We start from the raw sequence: 16,870 nt of genomic DNA on the forward strand, positions 1-16,870 counted from the left end.
TGTTGAAAATCATTTTTTAACCCCAAAGAAATAGCTCTACCCTCCTGAATGGACTTGGGAGTGGGGGAAAAAAAAAAACATTCTCCGCACAGTTTGGTGAGTGTCACTGGAAAAAATACCATCTAAAGTCTGGGCTGCAGCGGGTTTGTTAAGTAACTCGTCTGGAAGGGGACTTTCTCCAAACACATGTTGGAGAAAAAGATCCTGAAAAGACTTTCCAGGCGAGGGAGAGAACCACACAGCTTCAGCTCAACCTCCGGCTGCAGTGGTGGGTCGCTCTGGCTGCAGTGGTGGGTCGCTCTGGCATTCACGGGTTTTCCCACTTGGATTCCCTTTAGTTCTTGTTCATTGTCCCTCCCTCTGGAGGAAGGATTTCTTGCTATCTTGGCAGAAAGCGCCCAGCAAAGTGTCCCTGGGCTCCCACACCGCCCCCAGGGTCTGGAGGGGGAGGGGGGCTGGTACTGCCCTCCTTCCCCCAGGATCTGGGTGAGCCCTGGAAGGGGCGCTTCAATGGAAAAGATGTCACATGTCTCTGGAAACCCGCTGTGCCCCCTTACACACACATACACACACATACACACACACACACACACACACACACACACACTGTGAAAAGGGCCCTGGGCTCAAGGATGCCCGAGGGATCCCCCAGCCCCTCCCACCACCCACTGGGTAGAAAGACCCGAAGTGGGGAGTAGAGCAAGAGCTTGGTGGCTTTTATTTCTTACTTCCTACAAGACACGGAAACTTCTCGGTCCAGCTTCCTAGTGGGAGCTGGTAGATCTGAAGGGAGCTGGTGGGTCTGAAGGGAGCTGGTAGATCCATGTTCCTGAAATGGTCAGGTCCCTGGCATCCCGCATCTACTAGCTGGCAGAGCCACCCTTCACCGCAGCCACAGCCCCATCGCCCGCCCTGCATGCACCCTCCCCCGCGGCTTGTGCTGGATTGGGAGGCCTGGTCTGTGGGGCTTGGGAGGACTGTATCCACCTGCCTTTCCCATGAGTCCCCCCACGCCCTGCCCGGGTCCCTATGGAGATGGTGGGGAGAGGGTCTGCTTTCCCCTTGGAGTCCCCTGGTGGGCCACCGGGACCCTGGGGAGGCCCGAGTGCAGTTGGCCCAGAACTTCCTGCAGATGGAGCCGCGTGCGGGGAGGGGGATGGGGTTGGGACCCCTTGCGCAGGGCTGGGCAGGCTCTCCCTCTGCAGGGGCTACTAGGGACTAGGGGGAAGCAGAGCTGCCGGAGCTGCCCTTTGGGGCTGGTGAAGTGAGACACTCCAGGGAGGGCGGAGCAGGCAGCCTGGGAGCCTGGCTTCCAGGTGTCCCGAGTGGCCTTTGTGGGTGCCACACGGGATTGATTGTTCTCAGGGAGCAGTGGGCACTGAGTGTAAGCGTGTACCACCCAGGGCAGAGGAAGTGAGGAAGAAAAATCCGATGGTTTTCCCAAGTGAAGAAGGCCCTGATTTAAAGAACTGCCCCAAGCCACCGTAATGAGCTTCGGAGCAAGAAAAGCCTGTGTGTGAATCCAGCTTCCTCTTCCCTGCTGCTGCGCTCTGCGGCCTTGGGCAACTTACTGCCCTCTGAACAAGGACAGCGGTTACAAGGAGTAGAGGCATATAAGTTGTGGCCATTGTTACTGTTCTTTTTTAAAAACATAGTTTTATTGATTTCATAGAGGAAGGGAGGGAGAGATGGAAACATCAATGGTGAGAAAGAATCCTTGATGGGCTGCCTCCTGCACGCCCCCCACACGGGATCCAGCCAGCAACCCAGGCATGTGTCCTGCCTGGGAACCAAACCTGACCTCCTGGTTCATAGGTTGACACTCAACCACTGAGCCACACCGCTGGCAACTGTTTCTTAAAGTGGGGCAGGATCAGAGGATACCAGGGGTGCCTGCCTCTGGCACTGGCTCCACCAGCCTCACCAGCCATTCTCCCTGGGGTTGGCACCGGCCAGCAGTCAGCCCCGCCCCTGGCCCTGGCGTGCCCCCCCGGATTGGACTGGCTACAATGGTCTAGCTCCTGGGTTATTTATACACAAGGCCAGACTGGTGGGAGGAGGGAAGGAGGGGCAGGGCAGTCCCACTCTTGTCTCCAGAACAGCGGCTTCTGAGAGCAGCCCTTCCCTCCTCCCCTCTCCCCCTCCCCCAGCTGCAGTTCAAAGAGAAGGCAGCTGGAGACATGTCATTGGTTCACCTGAGGATGAGGATGGTCAGGGGCTCTGAAACCCTACGGGTTTGACTCCAGAAGTGCCAGACCACAAGCAAGGACTCTCAGGCCGTGGCCCTTGCCCAGTGGGTTTTGTTTGAGAGAATTTCAGTGGCAAATCGGTATTCATTGATGCCTTCTAAAATTTAAAGAGGCCTCCTGCACCTCAGACCAGAGATGCACACACAGCTTTTGGAAAATGAGAAGTGAGAAAGGGGGGAGGGTGGGGGAGAGATAGGGTAGGAGAGAGAGAGAGAGAGAGAGAGAGAGAGAGAGAGAGAGGGCGCTCCAAGAGGAAAGGTACTGTGACAGCTGAGCCAAAACTATCAGAGAGATGGCCAGCACTGAGTACTGAGCTGGCAGCCCTTCCAGGCAGCAGGACAAGGCCAATAACTGGGGGGCAGGGGGGGGGCAGGGGTGCCCCTTGGTCACAACCCAGCACATCTGTGGAGAGGCAGACGCACTCCCCGATGGTGCTGGGGCCAGAAAGGTCTTGGCCTGAGGGAGGCAGAAACCGATCCCTTGCCAGGGGCCTACAATACTGTCTCCGCCTTTCCTTTAAGGTCCCTGCCTGCAGCTTCTGAGTTCCAGATCCCAGGCCTTTAAGCTCCAGCACTTTACAGCTCCACACTAACAGTGGATGTATTGGTATGCTTATTTGTGGGCAATACAGAAAAGCAGCAAATAAACATCTTCTAGACTTGTCCGCATTCTCCTTCCATGTTGCCCATCCCTGGGATCTCGGAGAGGAAGAGAAGAGTTGATTCAAACTCAAGAACCACCAGGCAGACTGTTTCCTCTTTCCCCAGCCCCGTCACAGGCTTGTGGAAGGAGCTCCTACACACAGCATGTACCTTTGCAAAACTTGTCAGTGGCCGAAACCAGTTTGGCTCAGTGGATAGACTGTAGGTCTGCAGACTGAAGGGTCCCAGGTTCTATTCCAGTCAAGGGCATGCACATTGGCTGCGGGCACATCCAATGTCTCTCTCAGGGATGTTTCTCGCTCTCTATCCCTCTCCCTTCCTCTCTGTAAAAAATCAATGAAATATATTAAAAAAAAAAAAAAAAAAAAACTTGAAAGTGGTGCGTCAAACTACTTCCCCTTTAACACTGCTTGTGTCCTGACACCCAACAAGTAATCTCTCTCTAGGATGTGGTTGCAGAGAAACAATTAAATGTTAAGGTTTGTTGTTTAGGGCATTTCTTTGCAATTCCAAGGAAGCACACCTAATGGTTGCTTTGGGAAGAGATTTTGGTAGGAATGTGGAAAAGGTGCATGAAAGAGGGGTTAAGGCTATGTAGTAAAAGATCAGAATCTGAAAGAACTGGATTTCAAAAAGTGGAAACTGAAACATGAGAAAGGCCAGGATTGTCACAGATTGTGACAAGGGAGGGCTTTCGCTAGGTCCAACCTACCCCCATCTCCAACCCCACCCCCACCCCCCTACCCACACTGCCCCCCCCCCCACACACACACACCCCATAGCTGGGTCATGATTTTTATTTTTTATTTATTTTTTAAAAATATATTTTATTGATTTTTTACAGAGAGGAAGGGAGAGGGATAAAGAGCTAGAAACATCAATGAGAGAGAAACATCAACCAGCTGCCTCTTGCACACCCCCTACCGGGGATGTGCCCGCAACCAATGTACATACATGCCCTTGACCGGAATCAAAGCCGGAACCTTTCAGTCTGCAGTCCGACACTCTACCACTGAGCCAAACCGGTTTCAGCTGGGTCATGATTTTTAAAATCACATTACGAAGTTGCTGTATTGAAGAAGCGCATTCATTGTCACTCACTCAAACTGCCCAGGTTTTTGTTACATCGTGTAATTAATTGCTAGGTGAGTTATTCCAGATCATTAGGAAAATGTATCAAAAAATGGTTAATTTTTGCCGAAACCGGTTTGACTCAGTGGTAGAGTGTCGGTCTGCGGACTGAAAGGTCCCCAGATTCCTGTCAGGGGCATGTACTTTGGTTGCAGGCACATCCCCAGTAGGGGGTGTGCAAGAGGCAGCTGGTCGATGTCTCTCTCTCATTGACGTTTCTAGCTCTCTATCTCTCTCCTTTCCGCTCTGTAAAAATCAATAAAATATATCTTTTTTAAATGGTTAATTTTAAAAATGCATAACTGCTTCTAAAGAGATGAACTCTGCATTAATCAAACTGGGATTTTCAAAAGGCTTTTTATAAAAGGTTAATTCAATTCCTGAATCTACGGAAGAAAGCGTCCCCTGGGGAACTCAGGGCTGAATGTGGGAGAGCAGGCCCCCAAGGTATGATGAGGAAAGTTCTTCAGGTGGTAAAAAAAAAACAGCTTAGCAAGTGTGACTGTGCATGTGTGTTTTAACATCCCCTTGCAGAGAGCCAGAAATCGCTTCCCTGAGAAGGGATGTTTTTTTTAAATACAGTTGTCTGGAAAATATTTTGGAAAAGGTTCTAGCTTAAGGTTTTATTTAACAAGGTGCTAGATGACTTTTCATATGTAGTTTTATTTTTAAATGTCTTTTCAGTCCCAAGGATAAAGTGGGCTTTGATTTAGTCCCATTTACACACAAACCACTTAAGGCAAAGGGGAACTGCCGCTGGCTTCTGCCCCCTGGTTGTGTGGCCCCCCAAGCGGAAACACCCTGCTATCAACGTGTCTGGGACAAACGGATGGTAGGAGCACTTGGGAAGAACTTTCTTAGAAGGCATGAAAGTTTGCTTTGGTTTGAACAGAGAGTTGAAGAATCCAGCTTTAAAAGGATGGTCCAGGGAGGAGAAAAGGGGGTTCTATTTTACCCTTTATGGGCAGAGTTGGGGGTGACTTGGGGGCAGAACTCACTGCGTACTTGAAAAAAAAAAGTAGATGCTTTCTCCTCTTAAGTTCCTGCCCATATACATTCACTTAAAAGCTCTAAACATTAGCGTAAAATAACAACTGCAAACTACCAATGGACTGGAGTGCGTGTTAGAGGGTATGGCCACTTTTGCACACGGGTTTTGCGGAAGAAAAGGAAGTCTGGGTAATAGTCAGACGCAGAAGGCAGAGAACGGGGAGGAAAGGCCTTCTGTCAGCCATCTCCAGTGACCACCACCCTCCACCGAAACTAGAGGGGAGGGCTCTGATGCTCACCCGGCTCTGGGGCTGGACCCACTGGGCAGAGGTCCAGCCTGAGACCAACGGGTGCTTGGGCAGCTGTGGCCCTCCGGGCTAATATAGGGAGACACTGGGATCCCACAGACCTTGTCCCTGGATTTCCTCTTGCCCCGAGTTCCAGAGAACATCCTTAAGAGAACACCGCAAGCAGGGCTCCGGAATTTGGATGTGCTAGCGGGATCTGAGTTCAAAGGCGGGGAGGAAAAGCTGACCAGAAAGGCAGCAGCAGCAATCCTGGCCTGTGTTCTGTAGCTGCCAGCGGCACTTCCCCCTCCTGTATGTGAGTTGGGTGGTTAGAGCTCAGTCACAGAGGCCTCTCTCTTTCAGTAGGTGTGGCCCCTCACTTATTTGGGGGAAATGGTAAATTGGAACTTTCTGTTAATATCAAAGGGTAATGGCTTTGCTTTTCAAATAAAGCGTTTGCGTTTATGTCAGTCAAACAAACAGAAAGTGAGGCACCCCAATTAGTATCATGCTCCCCACCTTTGGAACACGGTTTCTCGTTCTCATTTCGAAAACTCCTTTGCCCTCAGTAAGAAATCAGCATCAGCGTGATTAAAGCCCGATTCTCTGTCTCCCCCTTGTCTCTCCCCTTCTCCCTCTCCTTGCTTCCGGCTGTGAAAGTTCAGTCATCCTCCCTCAAAGGTACAAGGCTCTGGAAACTAGCTCATGTGCCAGCTCTGGGCACATATCCAGGCCCGCAGTGCGAAAATGGAACGTGTGCTGCTGAATTATTATTTTTGTCCTTTAGGTTTACATCTACCCCGTGTATTGTGTAAATTCCTGAGAAACTGTGAATTACAGGGTTAGGCAGAGGACCCTCCTCCTGCTCCCCCCCTCCTCCTCCTCCCCCCTCCCCCTCCCCCCCCCCTCCCAGACAGCAGGAACCCACCCCACTCAGGCTTTGAGTGATTCACAGCCTCCTCTCTCCCTCAGGCTTTGACCCAGAACCAGCTTGGGCTAGCCGAGCCTCTGGCCCTGTGGCCCAGAGAGAGCTGGGTCTGGAGCCCCAGGCGGCCCCCATGTCACCAGGGCGGGGCGATGCTGATCTGGTTCCCCATCGCCCACGTCCACACCAGCGGGGGGGAGGGGGGGTGAACGCTTGGCGGGGTTTCCTCTGTGAGATTAAGGGGAGACCCCTCTAAAGAATTCAAAGAATTAACTGGAAGGATGTAAAGTAAGACGGAAAATGACTTGCAAATGAATCCATGCTAAGAAGGCAATCATCCAACTAACTTATTGTAAAAGTTGCTGATCCCCTAATGCGGACCCTGCCTCTTCTTGGCATTTTCTCAGCTTGAGATTGAGGCTCAACCCATGAAACCTGCCCGGAGCCTGGAGGGTCTGGCCTGAGAGGCTGAGGGAGAGGGAGCATGGAAAGGGGATAGGGGAGACAGCAGGAAAGCATACACCCCACCAAGAAAAGGGGGCGGCCCCTGTGGGAGCATCTCCTCTGCTCCAGACCTGGGGACCTGCTGGGTTGGTGCGCCCGGTGGCCAGCCCTCCCTCTCCCCACCGGCTGGACCGGGGAACGAGGGCCAGCCCTCCCTCCTCTCCGCTGGCTGGACCGGGAGGCCTGGGCCCGTTGAGAGGTCAGCTTAGCGGGTGGGGCCGAGAGGGGAAGGTGGAACGAAACTGTCAACCTGAAGAATCCAGTTTAGAGAATGCTCTCGCTTTCCCAGGGGCCATCAGGAAACACCAACTAATCCTAAACCCCATCCTATGGCGGGAGGGTCCTTGGAGACTGGGGTGGGGACGGGGGTGGGGGTGAGGCACAAAACCACAGCCCCTGACAATGGACATGAAAGGTCTATGGAGGCGGTACTCCAAGGAGCCTCCTGCCCCGTTGAAAATCGGCTTAAGAAAGGGTTTTTCCGGGAAACGCGGAGTGACAGGCAAAACGAATGGAAGGCGCTCAGGTTGCCCTCGGGGCCAGCCGGGGGTCGGCCGGCCGTGTTCTTTCCCCCGCCGCCGTCCGGATCCCAGGGCCCTTCCGCCCCCCATCCTCACAGCGAGTCCGCCAGGGACTGTTCTGTTCGCAAACTTTGCCATACTTCCAGGACATCTGCATTTAAACCGGATCCCGCACCCCCTCCCCAAAAGCTGTGCGTCTCCCCTCCTCCCGTCCGGGCGGGAGGGCGGGCTGGGGCCGAGGGGCCAAGGGGAGATCGGGGCAAGGGCAGGAAGGAGGAGGAGCGCCGTCTGACCTGAGGTCAGAGGACCAGGAGCGCGGTCAGGGGCGCAGATGGATCGGCACCGGGAGGCCACGCCGGACCCGGAGCCGGCAGGGCGCGGGGAGCAGCGGGCAGCGGGGGACTGGCCGGGGCTGCGGAGTGCGCCCAGCGCCTAGTCCCTCCGGGCGGCTACAGGCGTCCATCCTGGGCCCCGGTGCCAGAGTCATTTAAATTATTATTTTATTAAATGTAAATTGACTCCTGCGCCAGAATCCACGGAGTCCACGGTGGAGAACCGGACCGCGGACAAGTGTCGGCTTTTCTGTTTCGCTTCGGGCTTGGCTGGCATTAGATGGCTCTGCTCCGGCCCACGGCCCCAGCTCCTGCGCCCCGCAGCGGGCACGGGGCTCCCCTGGGAGGCGGGGCCGGGGCCAGGGCCAGGGGGTCCTGCGCAGGGTGCTGGGGCCGGAGCGACCGGCCGCCCTTCCTGGAGGTAACTGAATTTATAAAGAGCTCGCAGGCATTTCTGCTCAGGGATTTTCGTTTTCTCCATTCTTTTAAAGCTTGTCTTTGCTCTATGTCATGTGAATCGCAGTTATTGACTTTCATTTCGTGAGAAATAAGGGAGAAAGCTTGAAAATAATATTAAAACTGCTCCGAATCAAGGAAAGAGTCGTGCTAGTGTGTTGAAGAAATATTTGTATTTTTTATTTTGACCATCAAATGAATTTTTAAAATTATCCGACAATGGCTGTCAAATGATAAGAACCGATTGCACTAACCAGCTGTATCAGCGCAGGGCAAGAGAGCATATTGGGCCTGGGGTAGGGGGCTGTCTTCTAACTGTTCGTTTCTCAGGTTCCAATAACACTGTGAATTGCAAGAAAACCTTGGCTGGTTTTTGTTGCTGGACTTCTAGGCAGCTCCTCCAATAAGTTGGAGAAACTGTGTTGCTTGTTTAGAAACTTCTTTTCCATCAAGTCCCGCCCTGCGTCAGAGCCAGGCAGTCTGGAGGGAACCCGCCATCCAGGCCTGTGGGAATGGTGAGAAAAATCCCAGCATTAGTGGGGTGGCAGACAGGAACCCAGGGTAGAAGTGACCGGTTGGGAACAGTTGTCAGACAACCCTTGGAGCTCTTCGTTTACTTTAACAAATGGATTTAATATATACATGTTATTTGGAGAAGAATGATTTCTCTAGGCTGCAATGAAATCTCCATATAAAAGACACAGAAATCACCTATCCATCCCCAAAAGAAGTTAATGAAGTCCCTCCCATACTCCTGATCGTGATACTGCCCTTCATACAGCTGTACACATTTGGCAAGAATTCTTTATTTGCTACCAAGCTGACTGAAACACACTAGTAGCCTTAACTTCGAGCTTGTGGCCAGGCGGTAAGGGCAGGAAAGTGAGGTCTCGCTGTGTATTCATTAACTGGCACCCAGACTTTTTCCTTGAACCTTTCAGGCCCTTCCTGTTTGTGTCGTGTTCTGTCTCCTCACCTCCCTCCCAACCCACAAGAAAAAACAGAAGAAAAGTCGGAAGCAGAGACTGAGAAAGCTGAAGAAGAATTAGGGATATTCCCCTCCTCTAGAAGGAACATGCTTTGCCTCTGGTGCTACTTTCTAAACAGGAAGGAGTGTGGGTGAGATGAATGCCTGGGAGGAGGGCTCCTCAGAATAATAACCTGTTCTCCCTCCTTTAGCTCCAAGGGGCTAATAAGAAGCAGAGAGAGCTGACAGTTGCTTGTGATGAAGAGGTGGGAGTTGTGGATGTTGGGAAGGTCCGAAAACCCCAAAAACAGGAGCAGCGACGAATTAATGCACTTGGCAGAAGGCTGAATAAGTTACAACTTTTCCAAACCATTTTTTATTTAAAAAAAAAACTCAACAGTATTTCATGACTTATTAAAGAAGCGATTAAAAATTATGCATGAAAAAAATATGCATGAGTTGGTAATTGATGGCTCTCAAAATCAGATTGATTTTTTTTTTTTTTTTTTTTTTTTTGCTTTCAAAATCAGATTGCAATAATTTCTATCAGAAAGTGCATTTACTGGTGACAGGAATGCAAACCGAAAAAGCCTGCGGAAATCATTTAAGTTCTTGAGTAATGTCAAGAACATAGTTTAGAAATCACTGAAATAAAAATTAGATGCCTACAAAGAAAAGAGAGCCCTAAATTGGTTTAGAGGTGTGGGGCTTTTCCCTTATTTCCTCAGAAGTTCTTAACTGGGAGTTTGTTATCGGGGTCTCTTCTTGTCAAGGGCACTGGTCTGCTTCTCTTACAACATCACATACAGGACAAAGCCACGCACTCAGAACTGGCCTTCCACGTGAACTTAAGTGGGGAGGGAAGACAAATAAACAGCACCTTCTCCAGGTTGGGAAGCGGAGGGTCCTTAATCATCCGCTCTCTCCAAAAGAGGTGGGATTAGAGGATTCTTTAAGAAAACCCCAAGAAACTATAACTGAGTTTCTCTTTTGCCATCAACAAAACAAACAGGCTCCCCTGCATTGTTTAATAAACAATGCTAAGGGTAGTCCAGTTTTAAAAGCTTCTAAAATTTCCAAATATGCTCTGCTTTTATTGGTGGTTTTATTTTCTTGTCGTCGTAATTTTTCAAATGTATTTTTTGGGGGTGGGGTAGAATCCTTGAAGTCCTGGACAGATAGACAATAAGATGGAGGCCTTTCCTAAATTACATTTTGCATTTTGTTTAAGAGCATCTTTACTTAATAGGGGTATTTGTAAAAATGAACACCTGCCTTAGGTTTAGGTTTTGACTGTAAAATACTCCTTCACAAACGCTGGGCTATCAAGAACGGGATTTATAAAGCACCCCTTCAGTCCTCAGGATTAGGAAGGTCAGGTCTATAAAGGTAGGGCATAATTGCTACTTTGTGATATTTGTTACTCAAATGACACTGCTTTCACACACTTGTCAAAAAGGCAAATCCCGAAAAGACCAGTGAAAAAAACGAACTGCTTGAAATATTCACTGTACATACAAAGCAGGTATCACCCATAGGCCCTGATTTTCCTTTTTAGGAAAAGGAGAAATTGACTAAGGTCAATTTGCCCTTAAGGAGTAGAGCGTGGGGGAGGGGGGAGGGGGAGAGGGAAGGACAGGGTCCAATGTAGAACAAACTGGTGGCATCCAGTCAACAAGGCGGCTACGCTCCTGAAGTGGTGAGTTGTACCCGTCAGCTGGGTGCGCCAGAGCTTGCCAGAGCCCCGCTGGCTGTTCCTTCCTTCTCTGCTTTCTCCTTCCAACCCAGCCCTGAGTCGCTGGGATACAATGGGGAAGGGGGTTTTCGATGTGGGAATCACCGCCAGGTAGGAAGGGAAACCAGATCCGCCACAAAAGGCTGCAATTAAAGTCTTAAGGGCGACCCATCTGTCGTGGGACGCCCCCTTTCCCTTCCCCTTGCAAAGCCGTCCAGCGCCCTTTGTCTGAGCCGGGAGGAAGAGGGACAGGATCTGTGGCCCCAGAGCCAATGGAAGGGACATTTCCAGCCTGGACGCACCCTGGGTGACGGTGCCCGGGTCTGGAACCACCGCTCCGAAGGTGTGGCCCGGTGCCGGACCGGACCCTCGCCTCTCTCTGCACTTCTCTACTGCTGCTTCCATCTAACTGGCCAGAAGCCACACCAAGACCTAGTGGCTAAGTCCCCTCGCATCCCCCACCTGGCCCTTGGGCTGCCTTCAACTTGCAACAAGATTCAAGCCTCTCCCTTCTTTTCCTCGGCAACTGGGTTTCCCCCAAACCCTCCCAGATGCTCGGCTTCGGTCTTGGGCATCAGGCACGGTCCCAGCCCAGGCCCTCTCGGTTCTCCGGACGTGGGCGAGGCCGGCCCTCACGAAAAGCCAGGGTGAGTGGTCCCTGGCAAATGCCGGGCAGCGAGACAGGGAAGAGGTAATGATTTCAAGTCCATTTCCTAAGACTGGGCATTTTTTTTTTGGGGGGGGGGGGAGTTGGTCAGGAGCCCAACAATCCCCTGGTTCTAATGGGCTTTCATCCTCCTCCCAAGAGGCGCACCCGACCCCAATAATCCGTTCTACACTCGGGGATCACTCACCGGGTAGGGAGCACCCTGGCTGCTATGGACTGCCACCTGCTGGGGCGTGCAGATCGAGAGGCCCTCGCTGCATCTGGCGCTCCTCTGCTGCGTTCTCCCCGTGCAGCCCCCGGTCCGCCCGGCCCCGGCCCAGCTGACCTCGGTGCTGACCTCCGCACTGTCGCCGGCTCGCCCAGGGGAGGGACCGGCAGGGCGCGCGCCGAGGTTCCCAGAGCGCTCCGGGCCCCGCCTGCCCGGGCGGCGGGGACCCGCGCTGCTGGAGGAGCCGCAGACGCTGGAGTCTTCCAGAAACGCTCCTGAAACCCTCCCGATCTTCCCTGGAAGTTTGGTCCCAGAGACTGCCTGGACGCGGCAAGGCAAACAGGCAAGGTCTCCGCGCGCTCCGGGGGGCGCTGGCGAGGCTGCAGCCGGAGCTGGGCTCGCCGCCCGCGCTGCTTCCCAGAGGCCGGCGGACACCTGCAGGCGGGAGGCTGGAGGAGGAAATCGATACGTTGTTTCCCTTCTCCACTCAACATTCAGAGCTGAAAACGCTCCGAGAGAGCTCTAGTGAGTGCAGGTCCTTAAACAAACAAACAAACAAACAAGCAGACAGACAATATGCTCTCTCCGGGCTCTCCATGGGTACGCACGGAAGCGCACGTGTGTGTGTGTGTGCAGCGGGGATGGGATCGGCCCTGACTGGAGGTTCTCTGGGTGCGACACGCGCGTATTCTTTGCAACAACTCCTCTCCAACTCCTCTCCCACTCTGCGGGTGCGGTGTGCATCCCGGCATCGCGCTCGCAAAACCGCAAACACATCGCAAGTCTCTCCCAAGGCCTTCCATTCTCGGGGGCGATCGGGGAGGCCAGTTACCTGCTGGCGTCTTCCTAGTGAGTGGTCCCGACTCCCTCCGTGTGGCCGCAGGGGTTCGGGGTGCAGGGAGCACTCAGCCCCGCGCCCTAAGAGCGAGAAAGAGCAGCTGCGGAGGAGGTGGCGCGGCTCGGACCCGGGGCCAGCTCTGGCCCCGCGGAACCACGCTGGGGAAACCTGGGGTTTCGCTGCCGGCGGAGGCTTCCTGGCTGCCGCTCTCTGGAGCCTGGCATTTGATAAATAGAGCCCGGCGTTTGCCCTCGCATTAGACTCCGCTTCCTTATTGAGCCCTCGCACAATGATTTTTAGATGATGTCACTTAAGAGCTAAAGGAGAAAATTGATCTCAGGTTTGCTTGGCCTCTAAAGCCTGGTTAAGCAGATTGGGAATTAAAAAGACGGAGGTAAAAGGCGCAGGGGTGAGGGTGGGGTGGAGGGGGTGGAGGGGAGCGGAGTGAGCGCGGAGCGGAGCGCCCCCGCCTCCTCTGGGCGGGGGGACCTCCTCGCCAATGAAAAGTAGTCTCCGGCTGCAGAGGGGGAAAAAAAGTTTTCCTGTGGACGGCTGGAAGCGAATTGAGCAATTATCTAGTTTACCTTCTCCTCTTGGAAGTTAACGATTGGCGAGATCTTGGCTGCGCTTATTGACACAACACTTGCTATTGACAGGAATCAGCAGCGATTGTCCCCGAGTCCTTGGTGCGCCCAGAACTCTGCGATGGGATGGCGGGAGTCCACTGGGCTGGGCAGGCAGGTTCGGCTGGCGCTGCTGGGGAGGAGGAGGAGGAGGAGGAGGCTGCCGGTGGTGGTGATCGCGCCCGTCTCCCTCCCCGCAGGTCTGTGACGAGCAGAGAGCCAGGCGACGACAGCGACAGCGCAGCCCGGCCCCGGCGGGCGGACGCGGGCGGCTGCGCCATGGACAGCGGCTGCCACAGCGCGACCGCCAAGATGCTGGCCGCCTCCGCCCCGGCCCGGGGCACCGCGATGGGCGCCTCCAAACCCCTGGCTTTCTCCATCGAGCGGATCATGGCGCGCACCCCGGAGCCCAAGGCCCTGCCGGTGTCCCCCTTCCTGCAGGGAGCAGCCGTGCCCAAGGGGGACTCCAAGCACTCGCTGCATCTTAGCCCGTCCATCCCATGCATGATCCCCTTCGTGCCCGTGGCGGCGTACGACACGGGCCCCAAGACCGGACTGACGAGCTCGGAGCCGCGGAAGGCGAGCCTGGAGCCCCCGGCGGCCGGGCCGGCGGCCGCGTTCAGCTGCAGCGACCTGCTGCACTGCGCGCTGGGCCTCAAGGGCGACCTGGCCCGCGACGCGCTGCCCCTGCAGCCCTACAAGCTGGTGCGGCCGCGGGTGGTCAACCACTCCTCCTTCCACGCCATGGGGGCCCTGTGCTACCTGAACCGGGGGGACAGCCCGTGCCCCCCGGCGGCGGCGGCGGCGGCGGCGGGCGTCAACATCCACCCGGTGGCCTCCTACTTCCTCAGCTCCCCGCTGCACCCGCAGCCCAAAGCCTACTTGGCCGAGAGGAACAAACTGGGGGTCCCGGCGGCCATGGAGAAGTTCCCCTCCTCGGCGGCGGGGGTAGCTTTCAAAGACTTGTCGCAGGCGCAGCTGCAGCACTACATGAAAGAAAGCGCCCAGCTCCTGTCGGAAAAAATCGCCTTCAAAGCCTCGGACTTCAGCCGGGGCTCCCCGAACGCCAAACCCAAAGTCTTCACGTGCGAAGTGTGTGGGAAGGCAAGTATAGGCAGAGAGGCGTTCTCTCTCTCCCCCACTCTTCCTTCCTCTTAAAATTTATTTCGTAATTATATGTATGCAGTTGTGATAAGGTCACCCCTCTCCTTTCTCTGCCGGATTTTGATTTTATGTCCCAGTTCGTGCTTGTTGGACTAACCTGCCGTGCATGTGTTTGTGTTCACCTTTCAGGTCTTCAACGCTCACTACAACTTAACCCGCCACATGCCGGTGCACACAGGAGCCAGGCCCTTCGTGTGTAAGGTGTGCGGGAAGGGATTCCGGCAGGCCAGCACGCTGTGCAGGCACAAGATCATCCACACCCAGGTATGGCCCTCTGCCGGGTTCCCCTGGTTTACTCCGGATCGCCTTGTAGAAAGCGGCCCATAAGCTCGTCTACTTCAACGCCAGGTTTGTTAAAAGCGGGCCAGCGGATCACAGGAGGTGCCTTGCCTGCATCGCTGGCCTTTGTTCCTCTTAAAAGCTCCTGGGAGAGCATGCCTGGGCCTCCGAGTTCACAGGACTGCTGCTTCATACCCAAACACCTTAAAGCCTGTGCTCTTCCTCCCTCCCTCTAGGAAAAGCCTCACAAATGTAACCAGTGCGGCAAAGCGTTCAACAGGAGCTCCACTCTGAACACGCACACGCGGATACACGCGGGCTACAAATCCTTCATCTGTGAATTCTGTGGCAAAGGATTTCACCAAAAAGGTATCAGATCATGGAGGCGTCTTCACGGTAGTCTTACCAAAAACCCCAGTGGTGTGGGGATGTTTTAGGGGAAAAAAAGATTTTTAAAGCGCGGCTAGTTCACTGGTTTGTGGGTTGCCTTCCCAACCTCCTACCTGGAAGTCAGATGAGTCTTAGAAACAAGGAAGGCTGCGTATACCAAGGGGGCATTTTCCCCAACTACTTGCTCTCCTCTTAGATAATTGGATTAATAAATGCAAAGAAAGGTGGAGGGAAGGGCCTCCTGGCTGCTGTTTATAAAAGAAATTCGGGGCGAGAGGTGCAGGCCAGCGGAGCCCTGCCCTGGCTGTGGGCTGTCCCAGCTGCTGCAGCTCTCCCTCCAGCCAGGCTCTTCCACCCTGGGCGCCCTCCCGCTCCAGCCCTCTTTTCAAACCCGCCTCCCCATCATTTGTGTTTTTCAGGGAATTACAAAAACCACAAGCTGACCCACAGCGGGGAGAAGCAGTTCAAGTGCAATATCTGCAACAAGGCGTTCCACCAGGTGTACAACCTCACCTTCCACATGCACACCCACAACGACAAGAAGCCCTTCACCTGCCCCACGTGCGGCAAGGGCTTCTGCAGGAACTTTGACCTCAAGAAGCACGTCCGCAAGCTGCACGACAGCAGCCTGGGGCTGGCCCGCACGGCGGCCTGGGAGCCCGGGGCGGACCCGCAGCCCGCAGCGCAGCAGCCCGCTCCCGCCCCGACGCTGCGGTCAATGTCCGTGCAGCTGCCGCCCCCAGGGCCTCTGCAGCCCGGGCTCCATCCGCATCCGAGCCACCAGTGACAAGGCCAAAACCCCTTCCTGGTTCAGCCCAGCTTTCCAGCACTGAGGGATCCGCGCTGGTCTGCAGACCCCAGGGCATCTGGGGCCCCACACATTGGCGCCCGACCAGAAAGAAGCCTCCGCATTGCCCAGCCTCTGCCTCTTGCATGCACCTGAACCATGTCTCTGTGTATTAAAGTCTATACCATAGGCACTGACAAGTATGGACAAATTGAGGGGGGGTGGTGGTTTTTCTGATTGTTTTTTTAATTTAGAAAGACTTTTCATCTCGGTGGAGAGATGGTGTTTGTTTTTTTGTTTGTTTGTTTTTTAAATTCTGCTGTATTTATTGAGATCTATTTTATCCTACCCAGGAATGCTGCACCATTTTAATTTTATTATTGTATATAGTTTCATTGTGCTGATTCTGTGGTCAAATGCCTGCCAATTGTTTATAATCATTTCCTCTTTCCCTGAAGTAACAAAACACTGTGTGTATGTTGCACACACACACACACAGACACACACACACACACAGATGAGTGTACCTGGAAAGGCCTATTCCACAATGAACACACACACACACACACACACACACACACGCGCGCGCACTTACACACCAGATGAGTACGGTTTGTGAAGAATGAATTTGAATTTTGCTTTTGATTCCTGCACGTGAACATGGACTCATTGACTGTTAGAAATAAATTCTTGGAATGTGCTTATTTAATCATCAGCTTCAGGGCTCTGTTCACATTATTCAGCTGGAGATCTCTAACTTGGGCCGCCTCATCCTTCCTCTTTTTTAAGAAGTTCCACTTTGTGATAGTATCGCCCTAATGCTTGACCTGAGAACTTGACCAAAAGCAAGTACTAGTCTCTCCAAATGTTCCCAAATTTGGTAAAGTGATGAAATGTGATCAAGTTCAGAAGATGTGGCGTTTGGTAACAGAGGCATCATGCCTTGGTCCTGGGCCATCTGACAGGCTTGGGGGGGGGGGGGGGGAGACACACTCTATATAGGAGATGCCTGTGGCAGACCCCCCAGGGCAGTAGAACATTGCTTTCTCAGGGGTCGCTATTGTTTGCATCCTAAAGGGACAGACTGACTTGCCGAAGCTGGCCAGGGAGCCACTGTGTTTTGAGTCTCTTGCATATGTTTGTAGATGAATGTAC

At 53.6% G+C, this 16,870-nt stretch overlaps 1 protein-coding gene across 1 annotated transcript; it reads left to right on the forward strand.

Annotated features, from left to right (window-relative positions):
• Positions 1 to 13,302: 13,302 nt before the first annotated feature.
• Positions 13,303 to 15,715, forward strand: FEZF1 (FEZ family zinc finger 1; the record flags this gene model as incomplete). Its single annotated transcript, XM_084897272.1, has 4 exons — positions 13,303 to 14,199; positions 14,389 to 14,523; positions 14,775 to 14,907; positions 15,348 to 15,715. Exons 1-4 carry the CDS (start codon positions 13,375 to 13,377, stop codon positions 15,713 to 15,715), a joined length of 1,461 nt encoding a protein of 486 aa, XP_084753398.1. The 5' UTR covers positions 13,303 to 13,374.
• Positions 15,716 to 16,870: the final 1,155 nt, after the last annotated feature.

This window comes from Pipistrellus hanaki (genome assembly GCF_964339955.1).
Source record: "Pipistrellus hanaki genome assembly, chromosome: 10".
Classification (NCBI taxonomy): Eukaryota; Metazoa; Chordata; class Mammalia; order Chiroptera; family Vespertilionidae; genus Pipistrellus; species Pipistrellus hanaki.